The following is a 22697-nucleotide window of genomic DNA, read 5'->3' on the forward strand; positions in this document are numbered from 1 at the left end:
CACGTTTGACTAGCTATGATGTTCTGCTTCTGAAATGCTGTTAGTTTTCTACCAGATGTAACGGGACACACACCTTTCTAAAAGGGCCACTTTTGTCTCATCAGTCCACAGAATATTTCCCCAGAAGTCCTGCTGGTTAAACAGAGCGTGGCTGTCCAAAATATACTTTGTTGTTTTGGACTGCTTTTTTCCCTTAATAATGAAACCGTCATTTAAAAACAGCCTTTTGTTTTTTCACTCATCTTTATCATAGATTTCAACATTTAAGTGGGACAAAAAAAGCAAAAACAAGAAATCTGAAAGAGGGAAAATACTATTTCATATCTCTTTATAGCAGGTAAATCTGCCTCTTTATTAAGAGTTCCCACAGGTAACAATCCTTATATTATTTAATATTTAATGAAATAACCATTTGTTCTGTCAACTATTGTCCTGTGAATACCAGCCCAATATGGAAGTGGTATTAGAACAATAGATGTGATTCAAGCTCTAGCGTCACTAAAGAGCAAGCACTGCACACATATGGAATAAATTCACAAAAACATCTTAAACTATAAGAATTTATTTACAAAAAAAAATTAAACTCCAAGTTAAACATATTTTAGATAAAAAAGTCTTTACTAGGCTACAATAAATTCAGCTAAAACTACCAAGCAAAATGAAGGAAAAATTAAAACTAATGAACTATATTCAAATAAATTAACAAGAAAACCAATAAATTTGATGCAATGATATCACAGTTCAATTTGGACTTGTGCTTAATAACCAACGTTTATTTTAAGGAACTTGGAAATGAGATTTATTTAGGTTTACAACTAATTAAGAACCATAATTGGTATGTCATCAAATGCAAAATCAGAAGAGTAGATAAAACATCATTTTTCCTAAAATAATGTTTTAAAATATGATTAGCTGAATTAGAAATCAACCCTTTTGGATAATTGTTTATTAACGTTATTTAATTTGCCATCCTGAGCTGCAAATATTTATCGGATTAATCCTAATCTGGCAGCGTGTTATATCCACTCTTTTTAAAATCACCATCAAAAAAAGTTTGTATGAACTTCAAAACCAAGCCCATCTAGCTTGTAACCTCAGGTTCTGTGGCCTGTTAGCAAATAGTTTAGCTTTAGTGCCACAAACGAAGCAAAACACTGAATTAAACAATATTTAGATTATTTCATCCTAAACTAATTTTCTCTGCCCAAAAACTACCTCTTAGTTCTGAATAACGAGGACAGTAGGTCCAAAGTGCAATTGTTTGGGTACCGGTGTTGGGCTGGTTACCAGCGAAAAACTTTGGAGCTTCTCAGTAGTAACTATGTGGGTAGCTCCCGCCGCCTGGCCTGGCATGTAGGAACTCGTGCAATACTGCAATTCCTACCGTCTCCTCTTTGGCTTGAAAGAAGGAATACACTTCACTCAACGTGATTAGAGACATAGTCTCTTCTGGTAACTCTCTGGCCCAGATATCCTTCTGCAGAAGCTCAGAAAGAAAAGTTTGTCTTTATTACCCATTTTTGCATGAACGCTGGAGATATTCAGACAGTAAATCCCACTTAACTTTGGTAGCTCTCGATCGACTATTTCGGTAACATCAGATCGTAGTTAATTCTGGATCCAAGTTTGAACAATATAGTCCAGCTTGCCAGCATGTCAAACTTTCATTGCCTCTACTGTCTGCCTCACTGAGAAAGTTATGTGGTAGAGAACGAGGTAAAGTGAAGAAAGTGTTTTTGTCAGTGGCTTCATGACATCATGGGGATTCCAGCTGACTCCTCCTTCTTGGGCTGAGCTAGAAGTAGGTTAGTGTTGTATTTAAAGTTGCAGAGGTTTCTACCAGCATCTTTGTTGTGTACAGTTCAGTCCATGTTTTATCCTTTTTAGTTTTGCATGGCTGGGACGCTAGATGAATATAGATCCAAAAACTGCATGGACGGCTGCCGGCGGGGTCTGTGGGCTTGTCGCTGCGGCTCCCTGGGGCTTCTGCATTGTCGCTGCTGGGTGGTTCCCCTGGGACTCTCCACTGCTCTTCTCTGGGGTGGGTTGGGGTAGTCCCTGGGGTTCCTGTGCTTTGGGGGGCTTTTGGACGTCTGTGGCTCGGATCTCCTCAGTGTCCGCCCAGGGAACACGGGGCAGGTCGGTGGGTCCTCAAACTCCCTATTGCATATTTTTGTGGAGAAACCTTGTATACAAAAGCGCGTCCACACCCATACTCACAGGTGTTAAGCTTCAGGTGTTGACAGATACACAGATGTTCTATATTGGGCTGCACCTCTTACTAAGTACATTTTACATTTAAAAATACCGTGTGCTATTTTGTTAAAGAAAAAAAAACTGCTGCAGGTGTATAAGCAAGCAGGGTGTAATCTTTTATTCTCTTCATCCTTCTTTCTCTCCTCCACTCTTTCCTTCTTTTCTCCCCTTTTGCCCCATCTCTCTTTTTCAAGCTTCCGTTTTCCTTCTCATTTCAGTCTCCGTGTCCGTAACAATTGAAATATTCCCGAAGAAGTTTATAATAAAGTTTATTTTATAAATATCAAGCAGAGCATTAAAGCATTAGCTGTGATGCTCCGCTTGTGAAAGTAAATCTGTTGGGCAATTTCTTGGCACTCAGACAACAATTCTGAGCGATACCGGACAGGACACGGTAAAAAAGAAAAAAAAAAAACTGCACCGCAATCCTTTTAGTCTAATAAATGGCACTGTGGGTGGTAAATAATTACATTTGCATATCCTCCTACCAGCATTTTGCACATTCTGATGATCAGCATATGTTCTGCATAGTTATATATGTTATATATATACTATTCTGCTCATTTGACAGACACAATCCTATTTGCACCTGGTTAGTAGATCAGCTTTGTGTGTGCTGTCAAGTTTGCAATTTTTTCATATACACATAAACCTTTAGTAAATCAGGTCCTATAAGTTCAAAAAGTCTCTCATTTATGCTGCTGATGAGTGGATGACCATAGCTGTAGCCATACGTATATACAGGAGAGCAATGGTGAACACACCTACGAAATTACAACAGTCCTTTAGACCAATATCCATAATACTTTGTCAACAATTCAATTTTTTTCTCTATGTGAACTCGTTTTTAGGGTCCTTTTTCAAACGTGTTGCTAACAGAGGCGATATTGAAACATTCTTAAAGACCAGTACAGAGGGCTTATGTAAAATGACCTTAAAATCCATCAGATACATTCTATTTGTAATTCATTTTTCATTAAAGATAAATGAAGCAATGTTCCATGTTTAAGGTTTGAAACTTTGTGCTCCAGTGTGAATAAGCTGCTGTTCAAACCTCTTATTTGTTGTTTTTCAGAGCTCCTGGGCCAAGGCGCTGGAACGTACTCTCCCCTCTTCGCCATAGTAAAACATCATCTAGAGTGTAGATGTTACGCCTCATCTGGCTATTTCTTTGTGTATTCCATCCTGTAGTTAATATTTATCTCTTCCTGTTTCCAGTCTCTCTATGCTGCAATATTTCCCTTGCATGTTTCTCTCACTTTTCTTTTTATGTTTGATAATAAAGGAGATCTAAAGAGGTTTTTCATCTAGCTTCTCTTTTATGACTGCAACAGTGTCTGTAGTTGAACATGGGTGCTAGTTTCTTGCAACTCAAGGATTTATACACCAAGAGGTAAACAAAAAGACAAGCTCAGGATAAATTAAGCATTTGTTTAAACCCATTTGTGTACTGGAACAGTAAAAACTATGTTATTGGATAATCTGTTTGGGACCAACCCAGTCTACGTTTTCCTGTTTCAAGGAAACACACCAGGAATTCATTTGCCCAACTCAGACACAAGGTATGCTGCTCTGTGACATAGATTACTGTACAGTGTTGTGTTACTCTATGCTCCATACATACTGGCATCTCAAGAGTGGAATGCTGATTAGTGAGATGGAGTAGCTGTAGATGCATGGAGATGTTTAAAATGGAGAGTGCAGAAGACTTTTTATCCAGATTGTTTCACAGGCCTCAGGAGTGAAAGGATGCCAGAACAATATGGGAGTGAGACCTGAAACTGACATGTTGAGGATTAGGGTTTTAGCATTACAGAACCCAACAGTGATCAAATGTGTTTACTTGAGCTGCTACAGCATGTGGGCCTTTTGGATAGACTCACTGTCCAGGATGGGATGCCCACATTCGATATATATTTTAGTGGTCTTGATGCAACAACTACAGTTGCTACAGAGTGGGCTCAGGTCAGAAGGGGCCTTAGACCAGGTCATTATTCCAGGGGAGCTAAATGTCTGATAATGTTTCCAAATCCTTTTATCCTTTGTGTGCTGCATTTTAGCCACAAACAAAAACTTCTTCTGCATAGCTATAGCAGGCCTGTAGTAGGTCATCCCTCCTGGAAGACCAAGCTTCTCACACTATCTCTAAGGGAGAGCCCAGACACCCTGCGGAGGAAACTCATTTTGGCCGCTTGTATCCGTGATCTCGTTCTTTGGTCTTTACCCAAAGCTCATGACCATTTATGAGGGTAGGAATATAGATTGATCGATTTTTGACTCAGCTCTCTCTTCACCATGACAGACTGGTACAGCACCCACATCACTGCTGATGCAGCACCTTTCTGTCTATCGATCTTCTGCTCCATTTTTCCCTCATTTGTGAACAAGACCCCAACATACTTGAACTCCTCCACTTGAGGCAGGACCTCCCCCCCGACCCAGAGAAGGCACTGTACCCTTTTCCGGCTCAAGAACATGGCCTCGGACTTGGAGCCACTGATTCTCATCCCGGCCGCTTTACAGTCGGCTGCGAACAGCTCCAGTGAGAGCTGTAGATCATGAGCTGATGAAGCCAATAGGACCACATCATCTGCAGAAAACAGACGCAATCCTAAGGGCCACCAAAACGGATTCCCTCAATACCTCGGCTGCTCCTAGAAATTCTGTCCATAAAAGTTATGAACAGAATCCGTGACAAAGGGCAACCTTGGCGGAGTCCAACCCTCACCGGAAACGAGTCAAACTAACTGCCTGCAACGCGGACCAAGCTCTGACACTGGTCATACAGGGACCAAGCTCTGACACTGGTCATACAGGGACCTAACAGCCTGTATCAAAGGGCCTGGTACCCCATACTCCCAGCGTACCTCCCACAGGATTCCCCGAGGGACTCTGTCAAACGCCCTCTCCAAGTCCTCAAAGCACATGTAGACTGGTTGGGTGAACTCCCATGCACCCTCCAGGACCCTGCTGAGGATGCAGAGCTGGTCCAGTGTTCCACGGCCAGGACAAAAACCTCACTCCTCCCCCTGAATCCGACGTACAGGCACCGAGATGGGGAACACTTATGTCCATTTTTGGCAATCTGTATAAAGGGTCTGTGGGCTGTGCTTTGTCTGATCCCTCACCTAGGACCTGCTTGCCTTTGGTGACTCTATCCTAATTACCTTTTCGCACATGTCCAGGTTGGTTTGGATAGTTGTTTTTTCTCTTAAATGATATATTGATTGGAAAACTCCTGCTTTTTGTATTTCACCAGGTTCATTGTCTGAAATTTGCATTAGTTTAATGATCTGAAACATCTATATGGGAGGGAAAAGAAAAAAAAAACCTGTGAGGGGGTAAATACTTTTGGCACTGTACTACTACATATTGAATGTTTGACGTGACAAAGAACTAATGCAACAACAGTTACAAAATTTTACGATACCAGTGTGGTACACAATTACCTGAAGCAAAAACACAGAGCTGCAGGTATACCAGCTGTGGAGGCCAGTTTATTGGTGAAATGCAGCCATCTGTATGATAAGCCCCACAGCTTGGGTTGGTTTTGTCTTCTAACGCTGTGATTAAAATGTGCTGTGAGTACAGGTTCTTCCTCGTCCATGCTGGCATTAGCTGGATGCTGTATAGTGAGGAGGTAACATATCGGTTTCTATGTGAAACAAGCATTCTTTCTTTATTTGTTACAACCTACCTCGGTGAGTCTGCTGCTGTGTTCATGTAACGTGGCATTCCCAGTGCCTCCAACAATGGACAACTGGATGGGTAAACACTGCGAATGAGGGCCTGTATTCACAAAGAATCCTGTCCGAGCTACAAAAGGGTCACCACTGTTTACAATCACTTTCCCTTAAAAGGAATGACTCTCAAACTGCTCTATACTCAACACTTTCATTCTAAATAAGGCAGAGGAATGGTTACAGAGATCAGCGCTGAGGCTCCCGTCCTTAACTCGCTCGATGAACGAAGTGAAGAAGCAGCCCCGAAAGAAGGTCACACATGGTTTTTATGTCTGGTACTCCCTTGCAAAGGATATACACTCCCTTCAGTGTTTATCAGTAGACTATATGTCACCATTCAGGTGTCTGACAGAGTGTGTAATAGGAGGTGTCCAAACCTGAATCCAAGTGTGGGTGCCACATTCTAATCAACCCAGTTACAGACTGTCCCACAATCAAACCCAATATAATAAACTTTATGTCAGACTGTAGGTCATTTGTGTGTATAATGTGCATCAGTAAGGATTCTTATCCTATCCTAACAAAAGTTAAAACATTAGCATTTATGCTTTATCATTGTGGTGTGTGTAAAAGCTCATCTATAAGCAAATAGTAAGCAAGGTTATTTCTAAAATCCCCCTGATGAGGTGTCATTTAAAGGCACCTCACCACTTAACACCAGTTAGCCCCCTGCAACCAGGTAACCCTGCCCCCAAAAGAATCACCCAACCCTGTTAGTGCATGCTAAACCTATACAGGTCCTTCTCAAAATATTAGCATATTGTGATAAAGGTCATTATTTTCCATAATGTCATGATGAAAATTTAACATTCATATATTTTAGATTCATTGCACACTAACTGAAATATTTCAGGAAATCTCCTTACAGCTGTCACGTGGTTCCACCTCCCCCTACGATGGAACGCTATCTAGTCTCCAGTAGACTCCTGATGGTGTCTAAGCAAAAGGTGACATACCTAGTGGAGATAAATCTAATCCCATCAAAGCTATATGTGCATGATTAGATAGAAAGGACAACAGCCTTGAAACACAGGTGAAAATTCCATCGAACATAATATGAATCAGTCAATGTAGATCCTAAATGTCGACTGTCCTCATCCACCTTCGCTTGCCTTAGACCAACATCTATCCCCAAACGTCCTCTGGCAGGATTTTCTACCTGAAAAGGGTTAGTCTCCTAATAAATGGAATTAAATGCAGGTACTTGATAGATTAAGTTAAATTGCAGTTAAGAAGCACCTAGTAGTATTATCATTCAAACAGGCCCCAAAGTGGGATAATTAAAGCAATTGTAACACATTAGTGAGGATTATTCAAGAAATTAACTCATGGGTCAATAGCTTTGACTATAGAAGCACTGTGGTGTGTTTAAATGAGACACAGAGGCCGTAACGTGAACTTAAAGAACACACCGGCTTTAGTGAATTAAAATATTTTGTACACAGTTGTACAATCATGAAAAGACATTACAAAAAAAAAAATATATATATATATATATATATTTATCTACTACCTAAAATACCAATAATACTCGGCCGAGTGTTAGTTCTCAGTTCTAAATTGGTTTGGGTGCACCCTGTTAACCTGATTTCTAAATTATTGTAGAACACAGATTACTCAAATTCAGTTACAAGTTCAAACTAAACCACCATTCACATGAGGAAGACTTCCTACACAGATTTGTCATACTGTCCCAAATGAAAATAATGTCCAAATGATACAGTCCGAATATTCCGCAGGGTGAAAAAAATCAAGAATGAGAAATTGTCAGTCAGTAGTCTGTTGGAAAATATTTAAAATACTTAATAGGGTCTGCATTGCTATGCTCAAGTTAGGTTTAATAATGTGTGAAATGAAATGTAATGTGTAACTTAGTGGCTTGCTCAAAACAGGTGTGTCTGTGTGTGTGTGTTTGGATTGGCTATAATCTGCCCTGCAACTGTGAAGATATTTCTGTACATGTCTGCAGAATAACAGGAATGTTGTGAAAGTCCAAAAGTAGAATAGCAGGAATGTTGGGAAGGTCGAACAGACAGCTGAGTGTCAGGTGTAATAGTTCAACTGACACTCGCTAAAAAGATGTGTTTTTTCTTTGTACACGCCTTGCTTTTGAATAAAAACCCTGTCTTTAGGGAAGAAAAGTCAGAAGTGCTCTGGTGACTCAGCTGATACGTCTCCCCGGCCGGGCGAAAGAAACTGTGTTTCCTTTTATTATTTAGTTTTACTAAAACAGTATAGCATAGGACTTAGCTTTACCAAAACAAACGAGCACACAGGAGTTTCTGGGAACAACTCCATCAACTTGGTGACTCCTGACGTGATTTTGGGAAAAGCAGAGATTTGGATAAAACAGAGATCCACGAACAGACATCTGACACCAAGGGTACCCGACAAAACAACATACGGTAAGCAGGAACCTGTTTAAATCAAATTCTGCTTTTGGCATTTTTCGATAGGCCTAAATTAAATGGTGTCTTATGTCCAAGTAAGTGGAAAACTCTGCTAAATTTATTAAATAAGAAAAATGTAAGGAAATCTGAACGAGGTTAAATAATAGTAATAATAGTTTTTTTTTAAAAAAAAGGTTGAAGATTTTTTCCTGAGTTTAGCAACTCCACATGTTTTTTGATGAAAATTCATGATTGTGCTGGGTTTGAGGCCCGTAGTGTAGGAAACTGCGAATTCTGAAAGCGGTTTTAAACAGGGTTTGAGTCCCTCTTGAGAAGGGTTAGAGTCCCTCAAAACGGGGTTTGAGTCCCCTGGAATTAAGGGTTGGAGTCCCTGTTTTGACAAGGTCTGAGTCCCTTTAAATAGGGTTTGAGTCCCTGAGAGTTAAAATGTTTAAAGGAGTCAGAAGCTGAGACCAGGCAAAAACACAAGGGTGTGAATGCTGTGTTTTATGCAAGTTCTGCCTCGATAAAACCAGATTACAGATGGAATAATACATAAAACACATAAGTCCTGTGAGGCAAATGAATTACTGTAAACAGGTCATATGAATCTGTGAGACCAGTAATAGTGAGAGTATGACTGTGAGTTATAAATGACATTTACACCAAGACCAGCATGAGAAACTATGAACTGAAATAGGATGATTCAGCATGAGTAGTCATAACTGGATGGCATTTAGTGCATTCCAGAGAAAAATAGAAGTTGCACAAAACATAAACACATAAAACTACATGAGCTGTTCATGGAAAATATAATCTGTGATACAGACATTGTTAGGAGGAGTGGGTGAGACAGAGTGTGAGTGGAAGAGAAGTGCTGCAGTCGGCAAACTGTCATTGCTGTTGTGTGAACGCAGTTACTCTGTCTGGAAACCTAGCAGTGTTAACAAGGACAGATAACTGATTGCTGTTTTGATGTATGATTGAGAAGCATTAGAGCAAGTGAATTTTAACAGAATAAAGATGGAAGGAGAGTTTCACAGGGTGTGAATACTTTTAAGGGTGTGAAAACCTTTTACAGAAGGGTGCAAAAACTTTTCTTCTAAACATGGACCAGTTTGATAGGGAGACTGATGACTCAGGGTAGGGTGCAGAGGCACCGGTTTGGAAAACATTTAAGGAACAGGTGTATGTTGTAAGACAGCTGGTGCAGCAGACTCAGGAGGAAAAACAGGCTGAAAAGTTGATTAAGAAAATGAACCAGAAAATACAAGAGGAAGTGGAGAAAGATGGTATAGATGAAAAAACCAGAAAGAGTGTTGGCAGATGGTTTTGGCTGAACATGAAAGCTAAAAAAGAAAAGGAGTTGGCAGAAGAGAAAAGCAAAGACAGTGGTTGGTTTAAAAGCAAGTTTAAAGAGACAAGGGACAAGGCAGCAAAAAATGCACCTCCCCCGCCGTCTGCTCAGCCTCCTCCCCATCCTACATCTCCTCCCACAGGGCTGTACCCTGTACTTGACGTCAAAGAAGGGCATGTAACTGTTCGTGGGTTGTCCAGCCCACAGGCTGCTCTCACCTCTTGTCCCGCCCTACAGCTCCACAAAAAAAAACAACAGGACTTAATTTCTTTCTTATCTGAATCACAAGACTCTCTGTCTGTAACTGACCCAGCTTGCTCTGAAGCACTCTCTGTTGGCTCTCATACTCCAGTAAAACCAGATGAGTTTAAGCTAAGCAGATTGCGAGAAATCTTGGATGGTGTAACAATTCCCATCCCAACTTTAACTCCATCTCAGCACCATCCCTCCCTAATCTGTTCACCCTGCACAGATTATTCACCCCAAAGCATGACCATGGCAACACCTGCCCCATCTAAGCAAGTAGGCTCAGTGACTGTTGCTGTGTGTGGTGACTGGCGGCCTGATGCCACACTTCCACTACAGACATCTACTCCTTGGGCTTCACCCACCCCTAGTGTAGAATGTGAAGCCCAGGAAAATGATGAAGCCATCTCAAACCTACATGAACCACCAGAAGACACACCTGAGCGCAGTGCCCTCCAACCAGAAACTCAAATCATGCAACCACACCTCCTCCGCAAGGTGGCATCAAGAGGGGAGCCTGGGTTCTATAAAAACCAGATGCCCCTGTACCATCAGCCTGGAAGCGGGGGCCAGCGCAAATATAAGCCTTTTTCCCTGGGGGATCTTACCACACTCTGCGACAAGCTCCCACCCATAACTGAGGGGGCTTCTATTTGGTTACAAACTTTACATTCCCTGACGGCAGACAGCACTTTGGCTCTAGTGACTACCGTGCAATTGCAGCACGTTGCATGAAACCACACACCTGTGGAGAGGTTGAAACTACAGCTCACACCACCTTCACCCTAGATTCAGACCCTTTCACTCGATATTCCCAGTGGATAGAGGACGCGCTAAGGGACCTATACCCTGTAACCAGAGGGCGCACTATCCCTAAATTTGAATGGAATCCAAACACCAATCCAAGGATCAATGCAAATCCATGTGGCAAACACAAACAGGAACTAATCCAGCCAATGAGGGCTCACAGAGGGCTTGTTTCAGAGATGCTGTGCTGAGAGGCTTACCCACACAGGTTAAAACCTACATGGAAGACAATCCTGATTTGCCAGGGGCTGATAGTGGAACGTGGGATCGCCATTTAATTCACCATCTATCTAAAATAAGAGAGGAACATAAGAAGGATGAGGAAGAACTTAAAGCATTGCAAACTCAGTTACTAAAAATGCAGTTACCTGAAGCACAACAAAAAGCAGGGGAAAAGAAATAGAGAATAAAACCACCAAAATAATGTATGAAGGTGCTGTGTCCCAACCACCACAAGCTCCTCCATTTCCTGGCCACCAGGACACGTTTGCACAGGGGCCTATGACCTCTGGTCCTCATCAGGCACATGCTGGTCGTTTCAGGGGACAAGGTGGGCCCAGGGGAAGGGGATTCCAGCGAGGGCCGCCACGGAGGTGGGGGAATGCTGATGTGTGCTACTACTGTGAAGAGCCAGGCCACTGGTCTTGTGAATGTCCATACAAGAACCCTCAAGGAGAGAATGGATGGTATGGTCCACTTGCAAGACCAGCAGGTCGCCCCCGCAGAGGGAGAGGTGGTCCGCCACGTGGAGGCCAACAGCAGCAGCCTTCACTCCAATTGCCAGCCTGGGATGAGCCCAGTCTCTGGCCAGACCACCACTGAGGGTCCCCACAGAACCCCCCGGACAGAGGGATTGAGGACCCCTTACTGTCCGTGACGGTGGATGGACAAAGTCTTCCTTTTTTAGTGGACACTGGGGCTACATGCTCAACCATCAAACAAGCCCCTCCCAACACTCTCTCCACAAGGACTACCACTGTCATGGGGTTTTCTGGGGCTAAACAGGCCCTACCTTACACCAAGCCCCTAAGAACTGAAATAGGAGGGCAAACTTTGAACCACAGTTACTTAGTGTCCGTAGACACACCAGTAAATTTACTGGGCAGAGATATGTTGATCAAAATGGGCGCGACCATTCTGTGTGGTTCAAACGGACTGCAGGTGCACCTTCCTAATGGCACCCAACTTTCACATGGCAGCAACACACACTTTTCACATGGACAGTATTTAATCCAGGTCTTACCCGATCCTATGGCTGACATTTACTGGGTCTTGCTACACCCAGAAACCACAGCGTGCAGAGGTGTTCTCTCTTCCTTCCTTCGGTGGAAATCCTGGATCTCCACTCTGGCACCCTATATTCCTCCCCCTGACCCGCCGCATGTCACCCTGTTTTATGACAGAAATAACTGTGAATGCTACCAGGAAAGTTTTGCTGATGAGCTGGAGGGTAAGATGTGGGACATTGTCACCACTGACATTTATGTAGCTCCAGAAGGCGTTGTAGCCTCTGTACAGTTATCCAAAGAACAGGAAGGGTGGTTTGAAATGTGGGCTGATGGCGTTCCGCGCGTTTCTTTAGCCCTCCATCCAGGACATGAAGCACGTGAGTTAGGGGGGGGGGGGGTGTTAACACGCTCCCTCTCCCTACAGGATTGGCACCCCTCTTCCACTCCTAACCTCTCCTATTCACCTTCAGAGAACACTTATCGCATTCTTAATTATTCCACAGATGTAGGCACCCTGGAACATGTACAGTTAGACAGAGAACATGGTAGAGAAAAATCAGATCACCCACTGGCAGTTGCAGTTGTACAGAGCATGCCCTCCACACTCTGGGCAGAAGGTCCCACGGACGTGGGCCTCATACACTGTATTCCCATTACTTTTCAGCTTACTTCTGATCAACCAATCTGGAGGTCCCAATACCCTCATAAACCCGCTGCTGAACTGGGCATTAAGGACACAATTGAGGGTCTGTGGAATGCTGGTGTATTAGAGTCGGCTGACTCCTCCCCGTGGAATACACATATTTTACCAGTTGAGAAAAAAGGAACAGGGAAATGGAGAATGGCACACGATTTGAGGGCCGTTAATGCAGCACTGTCCACTCCTACTGTCCCTGTTCCAAATCCTTATGTTGCTCTCACTAATCTTAATCCTGAACATGCATGGTTTACATGCATTGACCTGGCCAATGCTTTCTTTTGCCTGCCTTTAGCTGAAAAATGCAGGGACATTTTTGCTTTCACCTATAGATCACACAGGTACCGATACACTCATTTGCCACAGGGTTTTGCTCTCTACCCAGGAATCTTTAACCAAGTTCTTAAAGACTCCTTACAGAACTGCCCACTCCCACCACATACTACACTCATCTAGTATGTTGATGACATTCTCTTGGCCACACCCACTGTCACTGAATGTTTGGAGGCTACTGCTGTAGTTCTTTCACATCTGGCCAAGACAGGCTACAAAGTCAGTAAGGCCAAACTTCAAATCTGCAGAAGACAGGTGGACTTCTTGGGCAGGGTGATCTCCCAGCCAGGGACCGGTATGTCCCCTGCACATCAATCTGCAGTACTTTCTCATCCAAAACCACTCTTTGTGAAAGACATGTTGTCATTTCTGGGCCTTACAGGATACAGTAGATCATTTGTCCCCGGCTACACTGATCTCACAGCTCCCCTTAGAGACCTAGTGAAAAGACAGGGCATGAGAAATCTCACTGCCCCCTTGGAATGGACCACAGAAGCTGAAGAAGCTTTTATCACTCTCAAAACAAACTTATCTCAAGCTGCGCACTTGGCACACCCTGACTACACGCTGCCATTCTATTTGGATATTTCTGTAACAGCACACACAGCAAATGGGGTGCTGTTCCAGAAAAAAGGGGGTACTAGAACTGTACTGTATGTACATAAGTGTTATGTTGGACAACATGGAACAAAGACATCATGAATGCACCAGACATGCAGCAGGGATGGCTAAAATAATCCAGAAAACAGCCCATGTAGTTATGGGACACTCCCTCCCCATTCTCACATCACATGGAGTAGTGGCTTATGTGAACTCAAAGACATTCACACCATCACCACTGAGACAACAGAGACTGAGCAGGGTGCTGGAAGCTCCTAACATCACATACACACATGAGGGCATAAATATGGCAGACAGAATGACATCAGGAGAACCACATGTCTGTGCAGAAAAAGTGGAGTTTAATGAAAAAATCAGACCAGACCTACAAAGCACATCTCTGACAGATGCTAGAAATCTGTATACAGATGGTTGCTGTTTCAGACATGACACACAAGGACTTAAAGCAGCGTATGCAGTGGTGGAGGACTCAGGGTCGGACTTTGTAACAGTGAAAGCGGAAAAGCTGACAGACACACAATCAGCACAGAGAGCAGAGGTTTTGGCAGTGATAGCGGCCCTAGAATTAGGAGAAGGACAAAAAATAAACATTTACACAGACTCAGCATATGCCACAGGTGCAGTGCATGTTGAACTAAAGCAATGGTTGAGAACAGGGTTTAGGACAGCAGGACAGAAACCCATTAAGCATGAACAGGAAATGAGAAGGTTGGCTGAAGCATTGTTATTACCACAGGAGGTGGCAGTTATCAAGTGCAAAGGACATGACAGCAGCAATACCAGAGTAGCACTGGGAAATTAGGTGGCAGATCAAGCAGCGAAGCAGTGTGCTGGGTATCAACCAAAAAATATATTGTTGTGTTCAGAGGTAGCGTGGACACCAGAGCCCACTCTGGAGGAAGTAGTGAAACTCCAAAAGGGGGCCTCACCAGAAGAAAAGTCGATGTGGAAGGCGAGAGGAGGCAGTGAGGACCAAAATGGACTTTGGAGGAGTCCAGACGGACGTCTAATTCTGCCACCAGGGCTCACTACAGCAGCCCTGGAGGAAGCCCATGGCATGGGGCATGTAGGGACCACACAAATGATAATAAATCTCGAACACTGGTGGCATCCTTATTTAAAACCAATGGCAGTGCATTGGATAAACTCGTGAAATATGCAGACAGTTCAATGCCAAACCTACCTTGAAGCCAGCGCCAGGGAAATTCCCAGTGGATCCTATTGCAGGGAAAGAAATCATCATTGACTATACAGATATGACTGAGAGAGTGAATGGGTTCAGATATCTGCTAGTGTGTGTGGATGCTTTCACAGGTTGGCCAGAAGCCTGGGCCACAAAGAAAGAAGACAACAAGTCTGGTAAAGTGTTTAATAAATCATTACATTCCCAGACCCACTTCAAAAACGAAGAGCTCAGAGAAGTGGATACATTTTTGGGACTTAAACATTCCTTTGGGACAGTGTACCATCCACAGTCCCAGGGAAAGGTGGAAAGAATGAATCAGACCCTCAAAACCAAATCTGCTAAAATCTGTGCACAGACCAAAATGAATTGGGTCACAGCCTTGCCGTTAGCCTTGATGTCTGTAAGAAGCTCCGTGAATCAGAGGCATGGTCTGACTCCACATGAACTGCCGACAGGGAGACCATTTCCAGGTCCCCAAACCAGGCTACCTTTTCTAAATGAATGTGAACAGTCTATGTCTCACCGTGATTATTACAGATCTCTCCACAGTCTTGTTGCAGTGTTCTCTAAACAGGTCCCAGCAGAACCAGAGACCAGAAATGGCACCACCACCTCGGAAGCTCAATGGGTCCTGCTGAAGGTGATCAAAAGGAAGTGGTCAGAACCCAGGTGGACCGGTCCATTCCAGATCACAGAAAGAACCTCACATGCGGTGAGACTCAAGGGTAAAGGCGACACCTGGTACCACTGGAGTCAGTGTACAGCAGAGATCCCTCGCTGAGGTCCAGGAAAACGTAAGAGGAAACACTGGGAAAGAAGATCAGATTTCTCAGCCCACTGAAGGGCAGAATAATCCCCAGGGGTGAGAACACAAGGCTCCAGGTCAGTCTACACCTGGGAGCTGAAGAGGAGAAAGAACATCAGGAGAAGAGTGATTGAGTTTCCCTCTCACTGAAAGTGGTAGTTTTCCCTCCCACTTGTAAAATACTGAATTGAAAAAAAACTGAACTAAAACTTTTGTATCTCTATTAATTTCTTTTTTTACAGGTATCAAAGATTATATTACTCACAAGTATTACCAGGAATAATCATGGGGAGCCAAAGGGTAGGACCAAAACCCTCTAAGGGTTGGGTCATGGGATGTTTGTGTGTCATATCTTTCTGCATTATTACAGTGATTTTGGGTTTGTTTTGTGAACTTCCATTCCAGACATGCTCTGACAGCCACCAAACTGAACAAATGTTCAAACGTGCAACTAATAAGTGAAGGCTTCTCAGCATCCCACCATGATGCCACTGCGAGAGGTAGATGGTGATGAGGAGGAGCAGGAAGGCATGCTGAAGATTTAAAGTTGTTTCCAATATAATCTGTGGGCATTTTAAGGTGAAGTCTTATTGACTTCAAAAGGGGGAAATGTTGAAAATATTTATAATACTTAATAGGGTCTGCATTGCTATGCTCAAGTTAGGTTTAATAATGTGTGAAATGAAATGTACTGTGTAACTTAGTGGCTTGCTCAAAACAGGTGTGTGTGTGTGTGTGTTTGGATTGGCTATAATCTGCCCTGCAACTGTGAAGATATTTCTGTACATGTCTGCAGAATAACAGGAATGTTGTGAAGGTCCAAAAGTAGAATAGCAGGACTGTTGGGAAGGTCGAACACTCAGCTGAATGCCAGGTGTAAGAGTTCAACTGACACTCGCAAAAAATATGTGTTTTTTCTTTGTAATTGTACACGCCTTGCTTTTGAATAAAAACCGTCTTTGGGGAGGAAAAGTCAGAAATGCTCTGGTGACTCAGCTGACACCAGAGCACACGTCTGTGTGTGAAGGTTTGGATGATCCAGGCCTACCACACCGCAAGGTGCAGTAGATCTCATAAAATAGAAAAGACAGAATCCAAGTCCAGGTGGGAAGGCTCGCCATCTAATTCACCAGAGGAATCCACCTCAGGAACAATCCAGCATAAAAAACCTGACCTGTCAACAGACAGGATCAAAGGAATGATACAATTTTTCTACTAAGCTGTTCTAGCTATAATCCACAATTTAGGTTTCTCTAGACATATTTGACATTAAATTACTCAAATTTGCAAGAGTAAAAACATTTTGTCAAATACAGCATTATTTTTGGGCATTATCAATTCACTTTTTGTAAATTGCAAATGAATGATTTTTTCAAAAACAATATGAAAACATTACGTATCCCCAAAATTTCAGTAACGAATTAATTTAATAGCTAAACAATTCAGATAAACACAATTGTTCAACAACAATATGCAAATAGACTGAAACCTAATTGAAAAGCATAGAATACGCTTACCAATCTTAATGCAACACGATGGAGACAACAATATGGTGGCTTTCAGTCAGAACACGTGGGGCACTTGCAGTTAAAAGCAGAACAAGATTAACTTTTCAACTCAGAAACCAGTTGATAAACAGCAAAACTATACTGCATGACAATTTGTTGCAAGCTTATATGCCATACTTTTTCCGTCTTGAACTACGCAGACTCACGCTGCACAACGCGGCGCTCTTCCCTTCATGTCTGCATGTCCGTACAACCACAACACTGCTGCAGACACGGAGAAGAAATACAGGGCTTACAACAGGCTGCATTATAATTGGTTGAAACACCCTGCAACCTTTGTTAGGCATACTATCCAAGTTTCCCCACCTCTGCCCTTCTTAAAGAGGCACACTCTTGAAGAAGAAAATTAAATGCAAATAGGATTATTGATTACTAATTTCATTTATGAGTCAAACAGTGCAGCCACATTCTTAACATGAAAAAACATTTCTGGAAATGCTTTTTCATTTGAAATATGGTAACGATTTGCTTCCATACACTCATTTTATGTGGGTTACAAAATCAAAGTTAAAGAAAAGCACACTCCCACCAGCTCTACTGAGCCAATAAATTGCATTTTGGGTTTGTAATAACCGCAAACTTTCCTATAAATTATTATTTAAAAACATTAGCCCCATTTGACAAAAATAAATTTGTGAACATCTTTTAAAGCAGTATTTATCCTTTGACTTATGTTGAAAATCTACCTTCTATCACTTTGTTTCCTGTTGAAGGAGGTTAACACATAAAAATGAAAAACAATTTAATCAGATCTGGCCTATCTAAACAGTCCCAGGGCTGAGGCTAAACAAATGCCCCGTTCATAAAACTACCCCGATTTCATATATAATCTACCTTCATTAGCTAAAATCTTAATAATTTCACATTTACCCCCCCCCCCCATCTACTCTTATACAAAGAAAAACCAACACACATATTACATGTGACATTACACATTCCATCCACTGTGACTCTAAATTTGTATTATTTACTCATTTTAACATAATCGAACAATCCTCATCACTGTTGTTCTGTTCAGCCTGATTTAATATGCAGCCCATATATATAATATATTATATATATATATATAATATATATATAATATATATATATATATATATACACACATACAGGGGTTGGACAATGAAACTAAAACACTTGGTTTTAGACCACAATAATTTATTAGTGTGGTGTAGGGCGTCTTTTTGCGGCCAATACAGCGTCAATTCGTCTTGGGAATGACATATACAAGTCCTGCACAGTGGTCAGAGGGATTTTAAGCCATTCTTCTTGCAGGATAGTGGCCAGGTCACTACGTGATACTGGTGGAGGAAAATGTATGACCTTTGCCGAATGTCTCCCCCTCTCTTTGCCCTCTTTCCTGTCTACCTACTATCGTAAAATGATAAATAAAGGCCTCGAGTGCCGCAAAAAAAATTTAAAAGAAAAACCTCTTTTGAACTGCTACTCATAAGCACCGTCCCCTACCTGTTTGAAGGCAACATTATCCCAGTTGTAAATTTTGGCCTTAATACTCAACCACCCCTGTTTCTGTTAAACATTGGATCTATTATTAATACCACTGGCTCCATTGTTTCACTTGGTCCATTTAATCAAAGTAGCCAATTTTGTCAACCCATAAAAACCTTCCCATGCCCAGAAATGAATCATTTTGTCTTAACCACAATCTAGTTTGACGTTAACTGGTAATGGTTAATAAGCCCATTAGCTGAAATATAAATACTCTATTCTTAACTTCAGTTTATTTAATCAGCATATTATTTTAGCATTCCCCATTATTGCAGATTTCGTAATCCCTTTTAAAGAGTCCGATCAAAACTTATGTCCAAATTCCTGTTTCAATCTGATTGGTTAATAGAAGAATTTATTGAAATAAAGGTGCATAGTGCAAGTTAAATATTATTTAGTCTCTTTCCCATACATGCTTTTCTGATTGCCAGACATGTAAAATGAGTTATTAGTATGATTTGGGCCGAATTCTCAGGGCTTGTGCATGGTGCACGTCAGTGCTGCACGCTCTCGTTTACCCTGCTACTACTATAAGAGTCTCCACCGCTATGAGACTTTAGCAGAGAACACTGGCATACTTCTAACTTTCTTACCTCAACCAACTGAAGTCGCAGCGGCAGATGAAAGCTTTTTTTCCTCTTCTTTCATGCGTGCTCAACGCTGATATCATTTAAACTTGTCGCCAGACGTCTGCAAAAACCATGGATCTTGTGCTATGCTCCTTTTAAATTGCGATTTTAAACTGCGATTGGTTAATTTATACTGCAAGCTTTAATTCATGACATTTACTCAGTTTACCCATTTCACATAATTGATCAGTAATGAAGTTAAACAAAGTATTCATACATTCAATCAAGTCTTCTTTCTCTTTTACTCATTTGTCATTAAGGCAGAGAAATCTTTGTAAAGAATAGCCCAGGATCCAGTCCTGATCTTATAGATCATGGATCATTCGCGGTCACACCTGTACTCCTGTTAGACTTATCACGACTTCCTCCTCCTCATACCAATGCAATAAAGGAGTCAATATTTTACGCTTGACCTTTGATAGGCATTTGGGACTCCCAATCCTCTTGCATTCTGGGAGCCCACGGCTGTACCAATGCACAGCTCGAATACATGGGGCACAACAGCAGACAGTGATCACTGGAGTCACAATAATTAATAAAGTGAATTTACTCATCAATAGGTTTCCCCATTTTCCAAACCACGTCCCAAAGATATTTGTAAATGGTTCATCAAATCCTGAGTATGATTTTGATTTTAATGGATAGGATTTAAATCCTCATTTCTTTTCCATTTCCTTTTTTTTTATGACGTGCGTCCTCCGGCGCAAAAAAGCGATGTTGTTTTCCGGTTGGAACGCCGCTGGCGGAACTGACACTTGGCAGTGGAGTGTGTGGCATTGACAGTTCGTGAGACAACGTAAGCAGATCTTGGATTACCTGAGAGTTCGTCTGGCTCACATCAGAAGCTCACCATTCGGATCGAGTGTTTCATAACGCCGGTACCGTGAGTGACAAAACATCCTGTCAGCTTAAAGTTGCTGATACAAGTTGCTTAACTTTATGTGCCGCCGAGCACAGTGTTTGTTTTTTTGCTCCTTTGTGCGTGTATACAAAACACGACGTGGAGTTTTTCCTTCTATTAGTTTATTGGCTGGATTGGACTGGCGAGAGGAAATTCCTGGACTGGCTTATTTTTTGTTTGAACTGAAAATGACTGAACTGAGGAAATCCCGAGCCACGTCCTTTTAAGTGAAGAGTTCATTTCTTATTGTATGGACTATTATTGATTTTTGTTGTTTCTGCTGTGGACAATTGAAAATTGTGGTTGTTGGGTTATTCTTAATCATGTTTCGGGTGATGAGCATGTCTTTGCTTGTTTTCCCTTGTTTTGGATTGCAGAATAAATACAAGTCCTTCTCAAAATATTAGCATATTGTGATAAAGTTCATTATTTTCCATAATGTCATGATGAAAATTTTAGATTCATATATTTTAGATTCATTGCACACTAACTGAAATATTTCAGGTCTTTTATTGTCTTAATACGGATGATTTTGGCATACAGCTCATGAAAACCCAAAATTCCTATCTCACAAAATTAGCATATTTCATCCGACCAATAAAAGAAAAGTGTTTTTAATACAAAAAACGTCAACCTTCAAAATAATCATGTACAGTTATGCACTCAATACTTGGTCGGGAATCCTTTTGCAGAAATGACTGCTTCAATGCGGCGTGGCATGGAGGCAATCAGCCTGTGGCACTGCTGAGGTCTTATGGAGGCCCAGGATGCTTCAATAGTGGCCTTTAGCTCATCCAGAGTGTTGGGTCTTGAGTCTCTCAACGTTCTCTTCACAATATCCCACAGATTCTCTATGGGGTTCAGGTCAGGAGAGTTGGCAGGCCAATTGAGCACAGTGATACCATGGTCAGTAAACCATTTACCAGTGGTTTTGGCACTGTGAGCAGGTGCCAGGTCGTGCTGAAAAATGAAATCTTCATCTCCATAAAGCTTTTCAGCAGATGGAAGCGTGAAGTGTTCCAAAATCTCCTGATAGCTAGCTGCATTGACCCTGCCCTTGATAAAACACAGTGGATCAACACCAGCAGCTGACACGGCACCCAGACCATCACTGGCTGTGGGTCCTTGACACTGGACTTCTGGCATTTTGGCATTTCCTTCTCCCCAGTTTTCCTCCAGACTCTGGCGCCTTGATTTCCGAATGACATGCAGAATTTGCTTTCATCCGAAAAAAGTACTTTGGACCACTGAGCAACAGTCCAGTGCTGCTTCTCTGTAGCCCAGGTCAGGCGCTTCTGCCGCTGATTCTGGTTCAAAAGTGGCTTGACCTGGGGAATGCTGCACCTGTAGCCCATTTCCTGCACACGCCTGTGCACGGTGGCTCTGGATGTTTCTACTCCAGACTCAGTCCACTGCTTCCGCAGGTCCCCCAAGGTCTGGAATCGGCCCTTCTCCACAATCTTTCTCAGGGTCCGGTCACCTCTTCTCGTTGTGCAGCGTTTTCTGCCACACTTTTTCCTTCCCACAGACTTCCCACTGAGGTGCCTTGATACAGCACTCTGGGAACAGCCTATTAGTTTCTGTGTCTTACCCTCTTGCTTGAGGGTGTCAATAGTGGCCTTCTGGACAGCAGTCAGGTCGGCAGTCTTACCCATGATTGGGGTTTTGAGTGATGAACCAGGCTGGGAGTTTTAAAGGCCTCAGGAATCTTTTGCAGGTGTTTAGAGTTAACTCGTTGATTCAGATTATTAGGTTCATAGCTCGTTTAGAAACCCTTTTAATGATATGCTAATTTTGTGAGATAGGAATTTTGGGTTTTCATGAGCTGTATGCCAAAATCACTCGTATTAAGACAATAAAAGACCTGAAATATTTCAGTTAGTGTGCAATGAATCTAAAATATATGAATGTTAAATTTTCATCATGACATTATGGAAAATAATGAACTTTATCACAATATGCTAATATTTTGAGAAGGACCTGTATGTCAGGAGAGAGACCTGGCTGGCACCCCAGAAAGAATGTTTCAAACTCTGATTCCATAATACCGCTACATAAAAGAGTGGCACCCCAGATGGGACTCATGAATGAAGAGAAACATTGAATGAATAAACCCATTAAATAAAAACAATAAAAAAATAAATAACTTTATTAAGAGTACAACCACAAGAGGAATAACAAAATGGCTGCCGAAACAGATATTGAATCAAACTCTCCTGCCTGAATGTCCTCCCACTTCGTATTCACTGTTGGATGTTTCAAACTCTGATTCCATACAAGACTAAGGTAGCGTAGAGCTGTCTGTGCACGGCATTTCCCACCAAACACATGCATTGTTGTCCACCACCAGGTTCCAAAGCAGAGACCTTCTTTCAGGTTTACTGGAACACGCTCCTTTAAATTCAACAATAAAAAGTTTT

The 22697-nt window shown here is 42.1% G+C and overlaps 1 protein-coding gene across 2 annotated transcripts in view; it reads left to right on the forward strand.

The window, feature by feature from the left end:
• Positions 1-3562, forward strand: part of ncapd3 (non-SMC condensin II complex, subunit D3) — a 66151-nt gene extending 62589 nt beyond the window's left edge. For both annotated transcript variants that reach the window (XM_047352476.1, XM_047352478.1), the window contains exon 35: positions 3332-3562. In XM_047352476.1, coding sequence (XP_047208432.1) covers positions 3332-3401 — 70 coding nt within the window. In that variant the 3' untranslated portion in view covers positions 3402-3562. The remainder of the gene's footprint in view (positions 1-3331) is intronic.
• Positions 3563-22697: the final 19135 nt, after the last annotated feature.

Source organism: Girardinichthys multiradiatus, chromosome 22 (assembly GCF_021462225.1).
Source record: "Girardinichthys multiradiatus isolate DD_20200921_A chromosome 22, DD_fGirMul_XY1, whole genome shotgun sequence".
In the NCBI taxonomy this organism is placed as follows: Eukaryota; Metazoa; Chordata; class Actinopteri; order Cyprinodontiformes; family Goodeidae; genus Girardinichthys; species Girardinichthys multiradiatus.